Source organism: Emys orbicularis, chromosome 2 (assembly GCF_028017835.1).
Source record: "Emys orbicularis isolate rEmyOrb1 chromosome 2, rEmyOrb1.hap1, whole genome shotgun sequence".
NCBI classification, from domain to species: Eukaryota; Metazoa; Chordata; order Testudines; family Emydidae; genus Emys; species Emys orbicularis.
The window spans coordinates 285485828-285509292 of record NC_088684.1 but is presented as its reverse complement, the minus strand read 5'-3'; the positions used below and the strand labels follow the sequence as shown (position 1 = coordinate 285509292).

Below are 23465 nucleotides of genomic sequence, written 5' to 3'. Positions count from 1 at the left end.
ATAGCGGTGTCCCCCATGGGTCTATACTGGGACCAGTACTGTTCAATATATTAATATATGATCTGGAAAAAGGGGTAAGCAGTGAGATGGCAAAGTTTGCAGACAATATAACATTACTCAAGATGGTTAAGTCCAAAGCTGACGGCAAAGAGTTATAAAGGGATCTTACAATACTGGGTGGCTGGGCAATAAAATGAAGATGAATTTCAGTGTTGATAAATGCAAAGTAATGCACATTGGAAAACATAATCCCAACTATACATATAAAATGATGGGCTCTAAATTAGCTGTTACCACTCAAGAAAGATCTTGGAGTCATTGTGGATAGTTCTCTGAAAACATCTACTCAATGTGCAGTGTCAATTAAAAAAGCAAACCAGAATGTTGGGAATCATTAGGAGAGGGATAAATAATAAGACAAAAAATATCATATTGCCTCTCTATACATTCATGGTACGCCCACATCTTGAATACTGTGTGCAGATGTGGTCGCCCCATCTCAAAAAAGGTATATTGAAATTGGAAAAGGTACAGAAAAGGGCAATAAAAATGTTGAGGGGTATGGAGCAGCTTCCATATAAGGAGAAATTAATAAGACTGGGACTTTTCAGGTTGAAAAAAAGACGACTAAGAGGGGATATGATAGAGGTCTATAAAATCATGACTGGTGGGAAGAAAGTAAATAAGGAAGTGTTATTTACTCCTTCTCATAACACAAGAATCAGATCACTCAACGAAAATAATAGGCGGCAGGTTTAAAACAAACAAAAGGAAGTATTTCTTCACACAATGCACAGTCAACCTGTGGAACTCTTTGCCAGAGGATGTTCTGGAGGCCAAGACTGTAACAGGGTTCAAATAAAAACTAGATAAGTTCATGGAGGATAGGTCCATCAATGGCTATTAGCCAGGATGGGCAGGGATGCAAAACTATGCTCTGAAGTGTCCCTAGCCTCTGTTTACCAGAAGCTGGGAATGGGCAACAGGATGGATCACTTGATGATTACCTGTTCTGTTCATTCCCTCTGAAGCACCTGGCACTGGCCACTGTCGGAAGACAGGATACTGTCTAGATGGACCAATAGTCTGACCCAGTATGGCTGTTCTTATGTTCTTAACAACACACATGGAGGTTTGTACAGTTCCTAGTGTAGACATAACCTATATTACAGCAACTTCTTCAGGCTGCCCTATTCAGGAATAGTACTGCTAAGAATGCCAATAGCATTATGTGTGGGAAAGGGTTTCATTGAGCAGTCTGTGGCTGTCCTTGCAATGCCTGCAGGGAGTGGTAATTCTCCTTTGGCTGACTCTCAAGCTTTTATAGCTCCTGTATGCCACCCCAGCTGTGTATGTGGGCCACAGCAAAGGATAAAATCCCACCCCTTATCTTTTTCCTGCTAGCCTTAATTGGCTGAGTTTTCTTGCTGGTTGTATCCCCCCTTGTCCATTTCCAGGTTACGTATTTGGTTTGTTTAAATCTCAGACGTTAATTCTGAGCAGTCCCTTTTGATGCCATGTTGACCTCTTATTTCTTGCATTCTTCTTTGTCAAAGAAATTGTAGTTTCTTGTCCATTAATTATAGTGTCTTTTAGAATGGATCATAAAGTTGTCTTCTATACAATTAAACTCTGATGCTTGTTTGGCTTTATTTTTTGGGAGATATCTCATTTAATTATATTTACTTAAAATGTTTTAGTCTATTCTCTTCAATTGCATGTGCTACCATTATGAATGATATGCACTAGACTATGTGAGGGGGAAATTATTGCATGAGCACAAAGGAATATTTATGTTGGCAGACCAAGTGCCAGCTCATGCAAAGGTCCCTAAGCCTCACTGACAAATGCATAGCTGGAAAACAGTCTGGTTCACCTGTGTGTATTGTTAAAACAAATGTTAAGCTTATAAGAATGTGTTTAGTGTTTAGACTTGATGAAATGCTTGTAGGAGGCTGCGTGTATTGAGCTTACTTATAACATCTGTATCCCATGGTATAAAGTTATGTTGAGTGCTTGCATTGTAAACTATGTAACCATGTAACTCACCAAACATGAAAGAAGAATGAATTAATGTAAAGTACTGGTCCTGCACACAAGAAGGCCCATTGAAACCAAATGAGCCATTGTGAAACATCAAAGGACAAAGACTTTGTTGATTCGTCCACCTCCCATGAAAAGGAGACAGGTGCCAACACTTGTCCTGTCAGTTTGAACTCTGAGGGAAGGAAATAAAAAGCCCTAACCAGAAGGAACTGTATCACTGTGCTGCTGGGAATTTGTAGAGAGCAATATTTCTAAGTGTAAGCAAGTGTAATCCCTGTGCTGCTTGGCTTCAGTTAGTTCTAGAGGACATAGAAAGCTTGTATATTGCGGCAGTTTCTATTACCTTTTGGAACCTAAGACTGTAGCTCATTTGTTTGCATATGCTTACCTGCTTTAACCAAGTAAATAACTTCCTTATTTCTTTTTCCTAGTTAATAAAACTTTAGTTAGTTTATTACAGGATTGGCTACAAGTGTTGTGTCTAGTGAGAGATCTAAGGTATAATTGACCTGGGGTAAGTGATTGGTCCTTTGGGACTGGGAGTAGCCTGAATATTGTGATTTTTGGTGTACAGGATCATCTATCACAAAGGCAGGCTTGTCTGGGTGGCAAGATAGACCGGAGTGCCCAAGAGAACTGGCTATGACTCCATGTTAAAGCTGTTAAAGCTTGAGGAGTTCACACTTGATACTTGGTTGGTGAAGTCTAATTATGGAACACAATTTGGAGTTTGTGCCCTGATTTGTAAGAGTCTGCCCTGAGGTTGGCACTCATGCTCATGAGCTACTCCAGACAGCTTGACAGTCATAGATTTATAGACTTTGACTTGAGGGCCAAAAGGGATCCCTAGATCGTCTAGTTTGACCTCCTGTATAACACAGGCCAGGAGACAAGTTGCTGAAAGTTTGTTTTAAGAAAACTGTACTATATGTTGACTTACTTCACAATATGGAGACTGTAATTAACTATGTTTGTTTTAAAATACGTGTCACAACATTTATTTTGTGCCCATAGATCATCCGAACTTCTGGAAAGACCTACATGATCTTTTTTGTGGTGGTCATCTTCCTGTGCTCATTCTATCTCTTCAACTTGATCCTGGCCGTAGTAACCATGGCATATGAAGAGCAAAACAATGCCACTCTTGCTAAAACACAGGCAAAGAAGAAATTGTGTCAGGAAGCTGAGGAACTACTAAGGAAAGAGCAGGTCTGTACTTTATTATGTACAGGACAGAATACACATCACATAAAACTCCTTTTCGTTCCCTTTTATTATGGAAATACAGTCATTGATTAAAACAAATACCGCTCATATCTTAGTCATAATTTTTTCGTTTGTTTTCAAGAACAATGGTGGTAATTTCTCACACAACAACATATGCATTGGTGTGATAGAAGCATGGAACATCAGTCCAAACTATAATTAAATCTTTTTAAATTAAAGTAACACTTTCAGATCCAGTAGACCTGATATTTTACCAGACAGTAATGGATTGCAGATATGTTGGTGTGTTCATAGAATCATAGAATTGTAGAACTGGAAGGGACCTCAAGAGGTCTTCTAGTCCAGTCCCCTGCACTCAAGTCAGGACTAAGTATTATCTAGACCAGGGATCGGCAACCTTTGGCACGTGGCCCGTCGGGGAAATCCGCTGGTGGGCCAGGCCGCTTTGTTTACCTGCAGCGTCTGCAGGTTCAGCCGATCGCAGCTCCCACTGGCCACGGTTTGCCATTCCAGGCCAATGGGGGCTGCGGGAAGCGGCGTGGGCCGATGGATGTGCTGGCCACTGCTTCCCGCAGCCCCCATTGACCTGGAACGGTGAACCGCAGCCAGAAGGAGCTGCGATCAGCTGAACCTGCAGACGCTGCAGGTAAACAAACCGGCCCGCCAGCAGATTTCCCTGATGGGCTGTGTGCCAAAGGTTGCCGATCCCTGATCTAGACCATCCCTGACAGGTGTTTGTCCAACCTCTCTCAAAAATCTCCAATGACAGAGATTCCACAACCTCCCTAGGCAATTTGTTCCAGTGGTTAACCACCCCTGAGAGGAGGTTTTCTTAATGTCCAACCTAAACCATCCTTGTTGCAAGTTAAGCCCATTGCTTCTTGTCCTATCCACAGAGGTTAAGGAGAACAATTTTTCTCCCTCCTCCTTTTAACAACCCTTTATGTACTTGAAAAGTGGTATCACGTCCTCCCTCAGTCTTCTCCAGACTGAACAAACTCAGTTTTTTTCAGTCTCTCTTCATAGGTCATGTTTTCTGGACCTTTAATCTTTTCTGTTGCTCTTCTCTAGTCTTTCTCCAATTTGTCCACATCTTTCCTGAAATGTGGTGCCCAGAACTGGACACAATACTCCAGCTGAGGCTTAATCAGCGCAGAGTAAAGCGGAAGAAATACTTCTCGTGTCTTGCTTACAACACTCTTGCTAACATCCCAGAATGATGTTTGCTTTTTTTTTTCTTCAAAGTGTTACACTGTTGACTCATATTTAGCTTGTGGTCCACTATGGCCCCCAGATCCCTTTCTGCAGTACTCCTTCCTAGGCAGTCATTTCCCATTTTGTATGTGTGCAACTGATTATTTCTTCCTAAGTGGAGTACTTTGCATTTGTCCTTATTGAATTTCATCCTATTTATTTCAGACCATTTCTCCAGTTTGTCCAGATTATTTTGAATTTTAATCCTATTCTCCAAAGCACTTGCAACCCCTCTCTACTTGGTATCATCGGCAAACTTTATAAATGTACTCTCTATGCCATTTATTAAACCATTGATGAGGATATTGAACAGAACTGGAACCAGAACTGATCCCTATGGGACCCCACTAGATATGCCCTTCGAGCTTAATTGTGAATCACTAACTACTCTCTGGGAACAGTTTTCCAGCTAGTTATGCACCCACCTTATAATAGTTCCATCTAGGTTATATTTCCCTTATTTGTTTATGGGCTCATGCAAGACAATATCAAAAGCCTTACTAAAACCAAGATATACCACATCTACCACTTCCCTCCATCCACAAGGCTTGCTACCCTGTCAAAGAAAGTGATTGTGTTGTTTTGACATGATTTATTCTTGACAAATCCATACTGACTGTTACTTATAACCTTATTGTCTTCTAGGTGTTTGCAAATTGATTTCTTAATTATTTGCTCCATTATCTTTCTGGGTACATACATTCCGTTGCACAGCTTCTCTCTTTATTCATTTCTCATAGTCTAATGCCTCCTATCAGTGGAATTTGGAAGTGGTCCAGTGTTGTTGCTAGAGGCCCCAGGACTAAGTTCCTCCCTTGAGTTCAGTCACCAGATTCTCTTTGCCTTGGTGGTGGAACAAACTAGTGGTTTAGTTTCTCCTAATCATTTTGTTTTAAAACCTTTATTTTTATTCATTTTTGTGCTGTTAAGATTTATAATCTTCCTCCTCCTCCTCCGGATTGATTAAATAGCAGCATGGTGGTTTTAACCATATGGCTCTGCCACTGCAGTGCCTCCCTGCCAGACTCCTCTGCCCCAACTCAGACACGGCAGAGCTGTCCTACAAACACCTGGCTTAAATCTAAGTAGTGTTCCCTATGTGAGGCAGCACTTACAGGCTCTACAGAGGTTGAATTACGCCCCAACTGTCTCCAGTCAGCTGACCCCTGCCCTGCCAGGGTACTGGGCTGAGGGTCAGATCATCATGTTCAATCTCCACCCAGCCCCGAGGAGCTGTGACTCCAACACAGAAAAGCACAATCAGGAACTTCTGAGCTTTGGGGGAGAGAGTCCAAGGATGAGAAGGAAACTATCTGGACAGCTCAGGGGTAAGTCTTGCAAAAGACCAGGGCTGGAGGGGGCGGGAAACCCTGAAAGGATACAGAGTTCCCCCATACCTCCAACCATTCACATTCTAAAGTGGGTCCCCAGCTCCCTGGGAAGGAAGCAGGGCTCCTACACGGCACTACATTGTAAGTGGATTTATTATGCCTTATAACAATTTAATAACATTTCTTGACCACTGATGAAAACAAGGGACTTAGTCTTAACATATCAACCAAGTTTTCCTTAGCACTTAAAGTCATCAGAATATTTGATAGACAAAAATAAACTGTGTAGTATCAGAATGCAAATCTACTAACATCTTAAATCACTTTAATTTCAATGATAGCTCCACTTTTTGAATAAAAATGTGAGGAAAATGCTCAGTTTTTATGACATTTACATTTTTGTAAATAAATTGTCTCAAGTAGGGATGGGATGAATCTTTGATTAAATTCAAATACTCCCTCCTTTCCCCCATCAAAAAACTCCTTCACCACCACAAACACTGAATGCTTAAAATAGCTGCCCCCTCATTACCATAGGATAGGTTATGCTGTGGCCAATCAACAGTTCCCTCCTACTTAACTGGCTTCCTCTTATTACCCCATCTCTAATTCTGTAGTCCCAGCTCCTGTTTCTCTTCCCCAACACCGGCATTGCTCCTGCGTTCCAGGTGTCTACCTTCTTCCCTGCATCCGATCTATCCATTAATCTTTCAGTTTATAAAATGTACTTGCATGTGATAACATGGTATGTGATGAATCTTGGTAAGTATTTGAATATGTCCCATATGATGTTGCAGTTTATCTACCTGCTCCTCCCATTTCTTCAAGCAGGATGGTGATTTATAGTCAGTGTTCTCCAAATACTAAATCCTAACTGTTCAGTATTCAACAAATACTGGGGGGGAAATGATTAATTCCATTCCTAGTCTAAAGTTATTTGATATGTTGACATTTTTACAGTATATTCATGAAATAGTTCAGGCTACTGCCGAGCAAAGAATTGGTTTCCAATCAAATTTAAGTTTTCACACTTCCAGAATAATGAAAAAATTATTGTTGTTAAATGAATGATTTCACAAGGAAGGTGTTTTCTGAATCATAGTAGGTTTTATTTCAGAAATGCCCTTTGACTTCATATGACTTTTTGTTATTGCTAGTGTTTTTACATCCATACAATAATGCAAGGTTGCGTTGGAATCCTTATTTAATATGATCCATTTACCTTATGCTGCATTATATTTGTATACTAAACAACAGTTAACCACATCTGCCTCTTATTTTATATTATTTTCCTAACCAAAGGAGCAGATATCAGCAGACTCTGTAAACAATCCAGTTAGAAGACAAAGGATAATGAGTGCAACCAATGTTATTACCAATGCCACAAGTAAGTCATTCTTCAGTGTTCTTTAATGCAAACTTAGTATAAGTTGATCTGAAAAATTAAATAATCAATGGTTTCAGAGTAGCAGCCGTGTTAGTCTGTATCCGCAAAAATAACAGGAGTACTTGTGGCACCTTAGAGATTAACAAATTTATTAGAGCATAAGCTTTCGTGGGCTACAACCCACTTCTTCGGATGCATCCGAAGAAGTGGGTTGTAGCCCACGAAAGCTTATGCTCTAATAAATTTGTTAATCTCTAAGGTGCCACAAGTACTCCTGTTATTTTAAATAATCAATGTAATTTTAAAAATTACTAGAGCATATATGGATGTTATGCTGTAAATAAAGATAAGTTTTAGTAAAACAACTATTGTCATATGTCACCTTCCTGTCAAGGCCTAAATGTGGGACATTGTGTGACAGAGACCCAAAAGTGCTAAGGGATTTATTCCAGTAGTGTAAATAATTCATTATCTAACCTCAGTTTCATGATTATTTCTAATGTTAATAATTTTCAATAAGTGATGTAACATCAAATTTGAATTGGATGTAGGGAATAAAATGAGTGACATCCCTCAAAATAAGGTATAGTTGAGAGGTAGGATTCTTGTACTATTACATAGCCATCAAAACTAGAGGTGTGAGAAGAAAAACTCCTTGTCAATGAAAGTGGCGAAAAATAATATGGAGAACATAGACTTGTACATGGCACTGAACTACGGTAGCTGACTTGAAAAAAAGCCAGAAAGGGGAAAACCCAGGACAACTTTACTCTTGAATTCTTGGCAATGAAAATCAGACTCTGGGTTGCTTGGAATTAAAATGAGATTTGGTTATAAACATATGACATTCCTCTGACTTCAGATCTTCAAAACCCAGTTTGCTAGCCATTATTAATAATTTTAAATCATCACAAATAATAAACCTATGCCTCCACCTTCACTTGGATGCTTGGTGACCCCAGCATCAAGCTCACAGAACCTCTATCAGAGCTATATCAGTTGGGGCTGCACACATGCCCTCCAGCGACATCAGCATTCAACATCTGAGGGTATGTCTACACTGCTTGGATAGACATATACATGCTAGCTCTAATCAAATTAGTGGACTGCAAGTCAGCCTCAGTGTGCGCGAGAACAGCACAGTTGTCAGCATACCGAAGGTCAGTAATAACAGTCCTGGTGACTTTAGTTTTAGAATGAAGATGCTGCAGATTGAAGAGTTGGCCATCCATGCAATGCGATAATCCTAATTCCTGAAGAAAGGCAGTCTGATTAAGAATCAAGCTTACAGCAAGATAGATGGAAAAAAGGGCTGGGGGCAATAACACAGCCCTGCTTAGCACCAGTATGGATGGTGAACAGGTCCATCTCCAACCCATTAGAGAGGACGAGGCAGTCATCCCATCATGAAGTAGCCTGAGAACAAAAATGAACTTCAATGGACAACTGAACCTAGACAGCACCTTCCATAATGCTTCACAAATGATGGAATCAAAGGCCTTAGTTAGGTTAATAAATACCATAAACAGTGGCTGGTGTTGTTCTCTATGCTTCTCTTGGATCTGTCATGCAACAAAAATCATGTTGGTGGTGCCCCAAGACGATCTTAAACCACATTGGGATTCCAGAAGGACGTCTTCGGCAAGAGGGAACTTTAATCAAATTAATATGCTAAAAATAGCAGTGTGGCCATGGTAGCACAGGCAGCAGTTTAAGCTGGTTGTCGGAGTACAATCTGTCTGAGGTCCTAATTATGTACTCAGGCATATACCCTAAGCCACCGCCCCTGCTTCCTTGGCCACACAAGATGGCATATGCATGTCTACTCAAGTTGAAAATTACACTTCCCACTTTAGTGTAGACATACCCTGAGTGTACTGAAGAGGGAGTGCAGTCCCCAACCACCTCAGTTCCTTCTCCTCTATGGGAAAGAACATTAGGAACCTCTCTCACTTCCACTGTTCAGTCTTTGCAAATATCTTTACCCATTTTTACTTGTAGTTTCTTAATTCAATTAGTTTAATTTGGAAATAAGAGAGGAAATTTTACCTCAGAATGCCTGAGGAGTCGATGCTAGCACCGATTATAAGATAGCACTCTTCCTCTTCCCCTCTACCTTGGAATTCTTATCACGCTATGCAACACTATTGTTCAAAAGACGGAACTGAGGTGGTTGGAGGCTGCACTGCCTCCTGTGCACATAGTCGTTGAACACTCACATCACCAAGGGGCACTCATACAACCCCAAGAGACACAACTTTGGTAGAGCACAATGCCCAGGGCCCAAACTGTAGAAGTATAAGTACAGAGATATGACTCATGAAAAACAGTACTTATCAGTAATTAATCTTTATTTTTCTAACGATGCACCTGAAAAGTCTCCCCTTAATACAGATACTGTAGCATCCTCAGAAAATTTAACACAGATATGAAGAGGTGGGTGACTTCACCTGTATCCATAGATCTTGACCTTTTAAAGTGACTGAATTAGTGGCTTGTGTAGAATGAGTGAGTGATTTGATTAGAGACCATACTTTCCTGGTCATATGTGGAGGGATTAAAATAAATTATCTGTGCGATGGTTGACTGAAATTCTTTTCTTGCCATATAATTCAGCATAAATTACTAAACTGTCCCTTTGTCCTCCTTCCCACTTAAACTGGAAGAGTCAAAACGGAAATGTCCTTCATGCTGGAATCGCTTTACCCAAAAATATCTCATTTGGGACTGTTGCCCACTGTGGATACAACTCAAGGAGAAAGTGAAGCTTATAGTAATGGATCCGTTTACTGACCTCACTATCACTGTTTGCATTGTGGTGAATACCATCTTCATGGCACTAGAGCACGATAATATGACAGAAACTCTTAGCAACATGATTATTACAGTCAACAACGTAAGTGAAATCTTATGCTCATTATAGACAGGGCTAGTAACTGCCTATTATTGTCTGACACTTCCCATATAAGACCCTGTTTTTAGTTGCTTATAACTTTGCCAAATTAGCTGTTTAGACTGAAATTTTTTCATGTTGCGTGCCTGTCTCAGGCTGAAGGTTTTTTCGTTTTTGTTTTTTAAGCAAAAATTATTCAGATGTTTCTGAGAAGGAGGCCAGGAGGCTAAGGAAAAATGTTTCTTAATGTTAAAAAATGTTCTTGTGACCCTTCCTTTGGAAAACTAGCATTGGCAAGCTTTGGAGCGAGGACTTGAAATTTGGCAGGCTGGTGGCCTTTTTGTCAGGGATTTGCCTTTTGCCAGCTTTGTGAAAATCAGCCCAAATTTGGCCATGTTATAAGCCTTTGGAAAATTGCAGTTTGCAGATGCTGACTAGACACTTGCTAGAGTTTACCTGCTAAAGAAAATTCTGTCCTAACTAAACATGCTCCAGTCTCTCACAGTTCCTAGTGCTGACCAGACTGTGCATGCATTTTCCTCACAGAATATCTGAACATGCTCCCTCTAACCCAGGATGTCGTGACGGGGACAAGGGCAGTCAGACCTAGTGGTTGGAGCAGGAGTTGGGAGTCAGGCAGAATCAGGTACTGGGAGGTCAGAGTCAGAGGCAGTGCCAGCTCAGACTGGTAAATTCCTCCATCAGATCAAGCGCATGGACATGGGAGGCAAGCTCCCAAGTGTATTTTTGGAGGTTGTAAACTTGCCATTTCACCAGATAGTGCAGACAGCTGTACGTCCGTTGGGAATTGAGGATGGCATGCACTTCATATTCCTTGTGACTCTGGATTTTGACTGGTGGAGGTGGTGGTGTGTTTCGGTCAAGGAACGGGTTCTCGGTGTAGGGCTTCAGAAGGGAAACATGGAAAACTGGGTGTATTTTGAGAGATTGGGGAAGCTGGAGTTTGAAGGTAACTGGGTTAATCTGCTGACATATTGGGAAGGATCCCCAGAACTGATGGTCCAATTTGCGGGAAAGTCGTTTGGTCTGGAGGTGATTGGAGAGAAGCCACACCTTCTGGCCTACCATAAATACTGGAACTTTTTGCCGCTGATGGTCCACATGCATTTTTTTAGGCCTTCTTCACCTTGTCTAGGTGGTTCTTGAGTACTTCCTGAATAAGATGGATTTGTTGGACCCAGTTGGTGGTGGCAGGGTTCAGGGAAGCTATTGGTAATACTGCGTGGAAACGGAGATGGAATCCATAATTAATGAAGAAGGGACTCTAACCCTTTGCTGGCACCCAAGGAGTGTGGAGAAGGAAGCTGTCTGGTTCAGTTGCAGAGGGGACAAGAGCCAGACCCTAGGGTGTTGCAGGGGATGGCGTGGGGAGTAGTTTAAGACAAGGAGCTTGGGGGCCGAGATGGACTGGCAGGGGGAAAGAGGTATGGGAGAAGACAGAACATGTGGTGGGAGGAAGATCTGCCAAGGAGCCAGGGTGTAGGGAGAGAACTGGGAATGGCAGGGCAAAGATACTTTGACAAGTAGCTGGGGAGATGGAGGACAGTGAGACTGGATGAGAAGCCAATGGAGAAAGACTGGGATTGTGAGCCAATGGGGAAGGGGAACCTGGGGGGGCAGGCAGCATCTGGAGGCTGTGGGGAGAGATTGGAGTTGGGGAGGGAACTAGGACTCTCTGGGGGACAAGGAGCTGGGTGGGGTGAGTACTGAGAAAAGGCTGGGCAAGGACACTGGGAGCAGGAGTTGGGGAGACTCCGATGGGGAGTCTGGAGGGGTGAGATTACTGGCAAGGGCTGGGATCAGAAGTCTGGACTGGCTAGATGAGGAGAATGGGATTGGGATAAAGAACCAGTGGTGTGGAAGAGACAGTACTGGGACAGAGACAGGTGGGAGGGGATGGGGCAGACGAGTTTGTGCCCACTAAGCACACTCCCCTCCAGAGCCTGGAATGGAACCCAAGTTCCTTGAGTTTCACTATTCCTCTTCTGTTAGCAAATATTTATGAAATCTGTTGTCAGAGTGTCCCATGCCCCTCTAGGGCTGGTCCACTTAGAGAAAAACAACATACTGCTACTATCAGTTACTACCTTATTTCAGGTGGCAGAGGTCTGCTGCCACACACCACTGTGTGCAGATATAAAGATCAGAGCTGCCCCTAGCACCCCTCAATTCCTTTTTACTACCCGTGATGGTTGTTGGAACCCTGTTCAATATCAGAACAGTTCTCTCTCTCAGCTTTTGTGTATAATAGTGTCTAATACAGTTAATCAAGTGATTAGTATAGTTAGTAAGTTTTAATTGTGTTTAAAAATATTTTTTTCAGGTTTGTTTTTCCAGTTTTGGGGTGTTTCTGCTTGCAGTACCAAGGTATGCCCCAGTCACCAGGCTTCAAGCTGTGGGCTTTTTGCTGGAGGCCTATGCCTGTGAGCGACCTGCACAATAGCTGCCAGAAGTGCTTGGGTGAAGCACACGTAAAAGACCAGTGCCAGATTTGCAGGGAGCTCAAGCCTAGAATGAAGAAGGATAAGGAGGCTAGGCTGAAACAGCTGTTGATGAAGGCAGTGCTGACTTGGTACCAAGCGCTGCAGCTTCATTGAGAAGTGCACCTCCAGCTTTAGTGGAATCCTGGCACCGATCTCCCTCACCTGTGCAGAGGAAGAAATAGAAGACTTCCAAAGAGGCCCTGGCCAATGGAAGGTCTCCACCTCTAAGTCTGGTAAGAAGGCGAGGAGTTGAGTAGAGTTTACCTGAAATCTAAGCCCTCCTTCTCCAAATTGGTGCCTAAGTCAGCACAGTTGGCTCTGGCACTACAGAGAGCACTGTCAAGCCTGGTGCCAGAAGTGTCACCATCATCTTTTTCGGCACCACAAAAGGATACCTGTGCCGACTACCCCAGAGGTGTTTGTGGTGCCAAAAAATCTCCTCTGCTTCTTGGTGCCAGTGTCTTCATAACTACAGGATGCCTGCCTAACTTCAAGGACTCCTCTTCTGCTTTCCCATGCGGCAGAGTCCACATAAGCCTGATAAGACTGGGCCCAAGATACCTGGGAGGCTTAACCCCCCAGTCTCGTCATGGTCACTTAGGACAGGGGCTAGGATGTCCCCATTCCTGGGTACTTTCTCCAAACCAACTTCCCTGACCCACTGATCACTACATTATGTTTAAACCAAACACAATGTATTAAACAGCAACTGTAAGAAACATGGAAAAAAGGTTAAAGGAACAAGGAACCCTACCCTGTAGACTGGGGGATACCCTAAACAGTAGTCTCTGGAATTTCAGAAAAGTTCACAGCCTATTCCTTACACATCCCAGCGTCCTTCCTAGGACTTGGATGTGCTGTGGTGATACTGAAGGAAAGACACCTGCTTTGGTGGTGGCCACATACCCTTCTGCTCTAGATGGCAGGACCCTTCTCCCAGTATCAGCCCTCCCACTGGGGTCACATCCCCAAATCTGAGTCTCACGTTCCAGGCTCTCTTGTCTAGTGACCTCTTCCTCCAGTCGGCCTGCTCTGCCCAAGGTCCCCACCTTGTTCTCCCCAGCCACTCACCACTCCCAGCTCCAGTATTACTTGTGGCAGGGCAAGCATTAGCTATCCCAGCTCTGGTCCCATGGCTCCCCATCAGCACAGCTGGTCTCTGCTGTTCCCTGGTGCTGGGCTGCTGCTTTTGCCATTGCCATTCTCGGTAGAGCCCTGCAGCTCCTTGAATATCCACTTTATATCCTCAGATATCCACATCTGTGGATATAAATTTGGTATCCACTCAGGGCTCTACTTAAAGTCCTTAGGTTTGTACACATCTGCCCAGGTCAGAAAACACTATCAGCCCCAACAGATGCGCCAATATTCCATTCCACCTTCTCGACAGGATCTGTCAAAAAAGAAGTTCAGGCATTATAGGCAAAGGCCTCCCCCTCATGCTGTTTGGCTCCAGCTCTGGGCCCTTCATGACACCCGGGAAATACAAAGCAGTCATTCTGATGAGCTAGTCGAGGTTGCCATACCAGTTTCCATCTCTCCAGACCCAAACTTCCTCATCTTCACAAACCATCTGTCCCACTCCCACAGTGTGTGGTCCCAAATTACTTCAGACCAGTGGGTCCTGAGCACTGTGGAGGTGGATATACTCTCCAGTTTGCTTCTGACCCTCCCTCCTGCTCTCCCTCATCCCTCTTTAGGGACCTTTCTCATGAGGAGCCCTGTGACAGGTTGGGACTCACCACCCAGCGCCTCCTGCTGGTTGTCTCTGGGAATTAGCTCAGTCCAGTGGAGCGCCCTCTCCTGGTGGTGTCCCACCTGTTGTTTCGTCCTTGGTTGGCGTCTGAGCCCGCATCACTCACCAGCTCGTGGCGTCCTCTTCCGGACCACTGCCCTTCAGCAGTGCCCCTTAGTCCATCAACACCCCCTTCCAGGGGGAGGTGATCAGCAGTCTTCCTACACCCCAGCCACCATGTACAACCACAGCCCCAAAGTCTAATCCCTCGTGTCAAGGATCTGGCATAGTCTATGACGGCCGCACCCTACGGACAATAGCTGTGTGTACTGCAAGGGAGGGAAGGGGGGGACCCAGGCCCGCCCTCTACTCGGAGTCCTGGCCCAGGGACCCTCTGGTGGCAGCCTCGCTGTCGTCCTTCTCTCCTCTCATCTGTCCACTTCCCTGGGCTGCTTCCCCTACGGCCCCTTGCACCTGCTAGGCCCTTCCCTTCAGGGCCTGCAGCCTGGCAGGCTACGGGCTAGAGCTCCCTTCTGCTCCCCAAGCCTGGCCAGCACTGCGCTGTCCACGGTGCTAGTCTCCTAGCTCTGGAGACAGACCTTCCCCTCTCAAAGGCCTGGGACAGACTGTCTCTCCTCTCCCTGAGCAGCCTTTTTATATGGTCGAGCCTGGCCCTGATTGGCTGTCTCCAATCTGGGCCCTGATTGGCTCCCAATAAGCCCTTCTCTAATTGGCTGCCTGGCTGCGCAGGCGCACTGGCCTGCTGCAGCCTATGCTCTCAGGGAGTGGGGCAGCCACCCCACTACAAGCCCTTTATCCAAGAAGTGTAATCTATCCTTCGGTTGGGAGCCATAGAGCAGATTCCACATGGTCTAAGAGGGGAAAGGGGTTTCATTCCCGCTATTTCCTAATCCCAAAGGCAAAAGAGAGCATCTCAAACCAATCTTAGATCTGAATCAACTCAACAGGTCCTTGAAAAAGATAAAGTTTCACATAATCACCCTGGCTTCTGTCGTTCCTTCCCTGGATCCTGGTATGTCGCCCTCAACTTAAAGGATGCCTACTTCCATGTGCAAATCAATCAAGCCCACAGTTCATTACCAGTTCACTGTACTACCTTTTGGCCTATCAGCAGCTCCCAGAGTCTGTACAGAGGTTATGGTGGTAATAGCTGCATTCCTCCAAATATTGGGAATTCCAGTTTACCCTACCTCGTTGACTGGCTTGTCAAGGGCTGGTCCAAACTGCAAATTTAGAGCAGTGTTTTGTGCCAATCCAGTAAATGCTCAATTCCCTGGGACTATTAAACAATGCAGAAAAGTCTCTTCTCTCCCTGATCCAGAGGATAGAGTTTGTAGGGCTGTACTGGACTAATTTTAACCAAGACCCTTCTTCCGGACTCCGGGTTCCAGGCAATTCAACAGTTGTTACAGGTTTGAAGGCTCACCTGGTCACAACAGTACAAAAGTATTTGAGGCATCTGGGACATATGGCCTCTTGCACCTGTGTGGTTCAATACAACAGCCTGTGCCTCAGAACTCTGCAGGGCTGGCTAGCATCAGTCTACTTACCAAGCCACCATCGGCTAGATTAGGTGGTGAGGGTGCCCTCCCGTGACCTCTCCTCCCTAGATTGGGGATAAATCCAGCCAATGTATGTGTATGTGTAGGCATTCCATTTGCCTGCCCACAACCAACGTTCGCAACTAGTGACAGATGTGTCTGTTCTGGGATGGGGAGACTACCTGTGTTATAGCAGCAAAGAATCCTGTGGCACCTTATAGACGTATAGGAGTGGGTGAATACCCACGAAAGCTCATGATCCTATACGTCTGTTAGTCTATAAGGTGCCACAGGACTCTTTGCTGCTTTTACAGATCCAGACTAACACGGCTACCCCTTTGATACTTGATACCTGTGTTATGTACAGATGTAAGGTCTATGGTCCTCAGAAGACTTAGCTTTACACATTAATGTCAGAGAACTGAAAGATGTCAGACTGGCATGCCAAGTGTTTCTGTCAGATCAGAGAAAGCTGCCTGTTAATCCTCACAGACACCACAGCACCAGTCTTCTACTTCAACAAACAGGGGGGAGCCCTCTCTCCTCCACTCCGCCAAGAGGAGACTCTACTTTGGGAGCTCTGTATTGTGAGCTCAGTAGATCTAGAAACATTTTACCTGATGAGGGTACAAAATGACCTAGCAGACCACCAGGGCAGATCATTTATGAGTCACCATGCGTGGTCTATTCATCCAGATGTGGCCATGTGCATCTCCCAGCAGTGGGGATTTCCCCAAAGTATATCTATTTGTGTCAGTTTTTAACAGAAAGTGTCAGCAGTTCTGTTTCCTATGGGGGTCGCAGCCCAACTTCCATGACAAATGTGTTTTTACTGCCCTTGTGAGGAAGAGTTCTCTGTGCTTTTCCACCAGTTCCAGTACTTCATAGGGTATTACTAAGGATAAGACGGGACCAGCCCAGAGTCATATTATAGCCCAGGTGTGGGTCCATCAACACTGTTTCTCCACTCTCCTGGCGCTGTCAGTGAAACCTCCAATTTCACTTCCACTAGGACTCAGACCTAGTCTCACAAGATCCTGGTTGCCTACTGCACTCAAGCCTACAATCCCTTCACTTAGGTGCTTGGATCCTCCATGGCTAGATACTAGGGCGCGATCTTGGTCAAAAGCATTTCAAGAGATCCTGCTAAATAGTAGAAAGCCTTCTACAATAGCTACTTACCTCTCTAAATGGAGACTTTTTCCCATCTGGTCCCACTAGTATGGATTATCACTATACTGTCCTTCAGTTCAACATATCCTGGACTATTTATTGTACCTGAAACACCAAGGTTTGGTGCTTAGTTCAATCAAAGTACATCTGGCAACTATTTCAGCATTCCATCCTAAAGTCAACAATTGGTCTGTTTTCTCTAATAACAGGTCCCTAACGTTTTTGAAATGCTTAGTCAAATTATACCCTGAAGTACAAGACCCTGTTCCCCTGTGTGTTCTAAACTTAGTATTGTCAAGACTTATGGGTTCCCCATTTTGAACTGTTGGCTACCTGTTTTCTACTGCATCTATCAATGAAGGCGGTGTTTTTGGTGCTCATTACCTCAAACAGAAGTGTGGGGAGCTGTGTGCCTTAACAAGATATTTTTAATGACAAGGTTTACCTGCATCCTCATCTGTAGTTAATCCCAAAGGTGGTGTAATTGTTTCACATCAACCAGCCAATTTATTTGCCTGCATTCTACCCGAAGCTGCATTTGAGCAGGGAAGAACATTTGCATACCTGGGACATCCGAAGAGCTCTAGTGTTCTACCTGGACAGAACCAGGCACATCCATAAAACCTCCCAGCTGTTCGTAGCAGTGGTGAACAGAATAAGAGGACTGTCAGTCTCCACCCACAGTATTTCTTCCTTGATTGCCTTCTGTATATGCATTTGCTATGACTTTGCTAATGTTGCTCCACCTAGCAGAGTCACAGCTCATTTGGTGAGGTTGCAGTTGGCCTTGGTAGCTTATCTGGCACAGATTCCAGTTGTGGACATTTGTTGAGTGTCTTCCTGGTGCTCAATCCACAAATTTGCCTCCTGCTGTGCTGTTGCTCAAGACTCCAGACAGTGCTAAAAGTGGACAGGTTGCTCCCTGAGGAGCTGGGGTTTCTGTGAATAGCCGGTGTCAGGGGCTGGATATCACAGGGGAATGATTCAAAGGGACTCAGGAACTGGGGTGCACATATTGTTAACCCACAAGGCAAAGATAGGATTGGCATAGCCCAAAGGAGGGTACTTGAATGGCTGAAAAGCTGATGGTGTTAGGAAGCTAACACCCAGCCACCATGGGCAAGACTGTCTTTCGCTGAAGACAGGGGGTAACAAGGTGACTTACAGTCCTGGGTATCCCAAGAACCATCACAGACACATCAAAAGCAAGAATCATTGATCCCATATCCTCCTCCTCAGGAGGAACTTACAGAGGAGCAAAAGTCAAATGTGGAAGAAGAAACGCCGTCTTCCCACAAATTGCCCTCCTCACCACAAATTGCCCTCCTCACAAGGTAAGGCTGTTATGCATTCCCACCCCATCCCATTCTGATGATTTCAAGGCCTTTCAAGACCATATTGAACAGATCACAGAGGCCTTGCAAATCCTATCTGAGGAGATACAGGAACTCCAACATTCCTTGCATGACATCCTCTATATTGCTGCCCAGGGCAAAATCACCTTGCCCATCAATAACACTGCTGTCACCAGCCCGTACTTTGTGACAAACTCCAGCTACCATACTAGCTACTTGTAAATGGGCTGATCAAAAGTACCCAAGGGCTCGGAGTACTTTTTCTCCCACCCTACTGCTAACTCCAAGGCAGTTGAGGTTGTTAACAAAAGAAACAGATCACATCAGTCTCCATCAATGCCCTCTAGCAAGGAGCTGAAATGTCTAGAATTTCTTGGCTGCAGAAGCTACTCGTTGGCCTCTTTGCAGTTCATAGTAGCTAATTACCAAGCCCTGGGAGCAAAATATGATTTCACAAATTATTCTAAGTTTTAATCTTTTATTTTACATCTGCTACAGGATCAGAAGGAACAATTTCAAGCCCTCATACTGGAAGGCCACATGATCACTTCTCTTCAGGCCTCACTCGATGCTGCCAACACAGCTGCATGCTTTATGGCTGTGGCTGTAATCATGCACAAGTGTCTTGGCTATGGTCCTCTGGCATCCCCAGGAAGTACAAAACACCCTAAAAAACTTTCCCTTTGAATAGGGATGGGCAAACATTTTGGCCTGAGGGCCACATCTGGGTATGGAAATTGTATGGTGGGCCATGAATGCTCACGAAATTGTGGGTTGGGGTTCTGGAGGGGATGAGGACTCCGTCTGGGGGTGCGGGCTCTGGGGTGGGGCCAGAAATGAGGAGTTCAGGGTACAGGAGGGGGCTCCTGGCTGGGGCAGGGGGTTGGGATGCGGGAGGGTGTGAGGGCTCCAGCTGGAGGTGCGGACTCTGGGGTGAGGCTGGGAATGAGGGGTTTGGGGTGCAGGAGGGGGCTCCAGGCTTGTACGAAGGGATTTGGAGGGCAGAAGGGGGATCAGGGCTGGGGGGGATTGGGGTGTGGGAGGAGGTCAGGGGTGCAGGCTCCGGGTGGCGCTTACCTCAAGCAGCTCCTGGAAGCAGTGGTATGTCCCCCCTTCGGCTCCTAAACGGAGGCATGGCCAGGTAGATCTGCGTGTCACCCTGTCTGCAGGTGCCATCCCCGCAGCTCCTGGAAGCAGCAGCATATCCCCCCTCCAGCTCCTACGCGGAGGCGTAGTGCTGGCCAGGTGGCTCTGCGCGCTGCCCTGTCCACAGGCTCTGCCACTGCAGCTCCCATTGTCTGTGGTTCCTGGCCAATGGGAGTTGCAGAGCCAGCGCTTGTGGTGGGGGCAGCATGCAGAGCCCCCTGGCTGCCCCTACACATAGGAGCCGGTGTGGGGACATGCCGCTGCTTCTGGGAGCCGCGCGGAGCCTCGGCAAGTGCGGAGCGGGCAAGCCCCCGACGCCGCTCCCCGGCGGGAGCTCAAGGGCCGGATTAAAAGAGCTGATGGGCCGGATGCGGGCTGCAGTTTGCCCACCCCTGCCTTTGCGGGACCCAAGTTATTGCCATGGATGGGTCTCTTCATTTGCTCAAAGACTCTCAGATGACACTGCGATCCCTTGATATCTACATACCTGCAGCAAAAAGAAAATCTAGTAGATCACAGATAGCTCAGTGGTCTCATCTAATCCACTATCAGCCCACAAAACCAGTTGAACCACCCTAGAAAGAAACCAAGATTCTCCAAGAAGGGGTTGCCTTCCACAGTTACACCACAGATGGGGACAAACCATTTTGACCCATTTGTCAAGGATCACAAACTGTCTCCCACCACAGATCTTATGCTACACCAAGTTCCCCTCCATCCTTATGGGGATCATCTCTCCATTTTCTACCTTCCCAGGAGCTCTTTACCTTGGACATATGGAGGTGATTTTGATGGGCTGTTCCATCCAGTTTAACTCCATCCCTCCCGCCACCCTCCTCCCCATCCTCTTCAGGGACCTTTCTCATGAGGATTTCTTACATGAGGAGGTACAATCCCTCCTACTTGTAGGGACGATCAAACCTGTTTCACCAGACTTGTTGGGAAAGGGTTCTATTCCCAATATTCAGGTAGCCAAGAAAAATTGGGGGTGGGGTGGGAGGGAGAAACCAATTCTGGACCTCAGGAGTTTGAACATCTTTGTTCAAACTCAACAGCCTTAACAGTGATATTTCCCTTCCTGGATCCCAGAGATTGGTTTGTCTCCCTTGACCTTCAGGATGCATATTTTCATATAGCTGTTCACCCCCTCACTGATATTTCCTACATTATATCGTTGGCAGGGACCACTGCCAATACTGTTTCCTACTCTTTGGCATCTTCACCATATCAAGAGTCTTTACTAAAGACCTCTCAGCCATCACAGCCCATCTCCACCAGATAGGAATAATCATCTTTCCCTACCTGGATGATTGGCTCCTAAAGGGTTTTTAATTTCTCATGGTGCAAACCGAAACCAGCAAGGCCCTGCCCATTTTGCTTTTTGGACCTATGCCTCAATATGGAAAAGTCTACACTCACATCCACACAGCGAATAGATTTCATCAGGGCTACTCGGGACTCCACAACTGTCAGAGCATACTTGCCCACAGACAGTTCACCACGAAGTCCAGCTTCATTTCTACAATACAGCAGAACCCACAATTACAGAAAGATCTTATCTTCAACTTCTGGGCCATATGGCAACCTGTACATTTGTAACACCCTTAGTAGAGTACACTCCTAGTGTCTTCAAGCCTGGCTGAGGACCATCTACACCCCCAACAAACACAATCTACCCAAACAGGTGTTTGTACTTCAGAGGGTCCTTGACTCTCTCAATTGGTGGAAAGATCTCCAAAAGGTCTCTGTGGCAGTTCCATTCTTGCAACCCCCACCCACAAAGATCCCTTGTGAGGCTGGGGTGCATACTTTCAGGACTTCACAGCTCAGAGCAAATGGACCCAGCAGGAGGCGACCTTCCCAATCAACATATTGTACAATCCATTACACTTGCCATTGCTTTCTACCCCATATCAAGGGCCGCTCAGTCTGATAATGCTGGGCAACAGAGCAGCAATGTCTTATATCAGTCAACAATGAGAAGTAAGATCCCAGTCTTATGTGCAGAATCCATAAAACTATGGAACTGATGCATATCTGACCACATACAGATCTCAGTGGTTTATCTACGAGGCATGCAGAATATAGTGGCCAACTCCCTTAGCACACATTTCCACCTCAATCATGAGTGGAAGCTGAAAGATGCAGTATTCCAAAGGATGTGTCTTATCTGGGATTATCCAGAGATAGATCTCTTCATGACTTCATCCAATGTGAAGTGTAGATAGTTCTGTTTGGGGGTGGGGGTGATGGTGGCAGGGGCACAGTTGCAACTCAATGCGAGATGCCCTCACTATCCCTTGGCCTTGCATACCGGTACACGCTCATCCCCCAATGCCATTACTGTTCAAGTTCCTCAACAAGTTGAAACAGGAGAAATTAGTAGCCATCCTCATAACACTATCGTGGCTGAGGCAGGTATGTTTCCTAGAACTGGCTTGCATGTCTCTCAACCATCTCTCTCCCCTCCTCTGACAGTGGATCTCCTCACTCAAGAATTGGGAACCATAACCTCCCCAGCCACTCATTGCTTCACCTTGTGTCCTGTCTACTAGATGGCTCTCTGACACAGAACCTGACTGCTCCCCAGAGGTACTATCACTACTGCTCAATAGTAGGAAACGCACTGTGAGAAAAATTTACCTGCAGAAGTAGAAACTTTTTCAAGTATGGTGTCTCTTTTTGATTCTCAACTTACGCACAGTCTTGATTATCTACTGAATTTAACAACTACATTTTTGTTGTTGAGCTCCGTTAAAGTTGTCTTGGCTGCCATTACAGCCTTTCACATATACACCCCCATTGAGGGATTTTTAGTCTTTGTTCATCCAACCACCTACATGTTTATTAAGGGCCTGTTTGACTGTTTTCCCCCCCTGTCAAGGATGGTACTGTACCATGGGACCTCAACCTAATGCTTAATGTGCTGAGGAAACCTCCATTTGAACCTATGGGGAGTTGTTCCCTCCTTCATCTGTTCCTCAACAGCTTTTCCTCATAGCCATCGCCTAAACCACAAGGGAAGAGGAGCTAGGAGCATTTATGGCTGACCCACTATCCATGGAGTTCTGTCGCGACCAGGTGATATTACGTCTCCACCCTCGTATTCTGCGTAAGGTTTCTTCAGCATTTCACATTAATCAAGACATGTATCTACCAGTGATTTACCCCAAGGTTCACTCTTTAAGAGAAGAAGTGAGCCTACAGACATTAGATGTAAGAAGAGTTCTTGTCTTTTACCTCAGCTGGATTAAGCCCTTTAAGGCTTCACCTAGACTTTTTGCCTCAATCACAGAACAAATGAAAGAGCACCTGATCTCCACACATAGATTGTGTAAATGAGTATGAGATGCGTCTTAACCAGTTATGAAGCTTTAAGGGTGTATCTCCATCCTGTGGTGATTGGTTATTCTACCCAGACTCAGTCTACCTCTGTGGCCCTATTGAAAAACAAACCTATCTCAGACATCTGCAAAGACGCCACCTGCTACACTTTTTCCCAACAGTACATGCTCATGTAGAAGAAGAAGAAGGAGAGGTTACTTACCTTGTACAGTAACTGGACTTCTTCTAGATGTTTTTTCCGATGGTTGCTCCCTTACCAGCCCTTCCTCTCTGCCTTGGAATCTTTCTTTCTGGACTTCATGGTTGAGAAAGAACTGGAGTGGCGACGGGTCTGCCTCCCCCTGTTCAGCCTCACACTGGAGCACAAGGATGTGTAGGGCACTGGTACAGGCTGGAGGGCATTGCTGATGAATATCTTTAATCACAAATACATGGTTGTGAGCACATCTGGAAGTGGAGCATCTATAGAGACAGAACATCTTGAAGAACTCCAGTTACTGTAAAAAG

General features: G+C 45.2%; 1 protein-coding gene across 1 annotated transcript in view; it reads left to right on the top strand.

Moving 5' to 3' along the window:
• Positions 1 to 23465, top strand: part of LOC135873866 (sodium channel protein type 5 subunit alpha-like) — a 160352-nt gene that overhangs the window by 63264 nt on the left and 73623 nt on the right. The window contains 3 exon segments of the mRNA XM_065398477.1: positions 3061 to 3309; positions 7161 to 7246; positions 9901 to 10141. Coding sequence (XP_065254549.1) covers positions 3061 to 3309; positions 7161 to 7246; positions 9901 to 10141 — 576 coding nt within the window.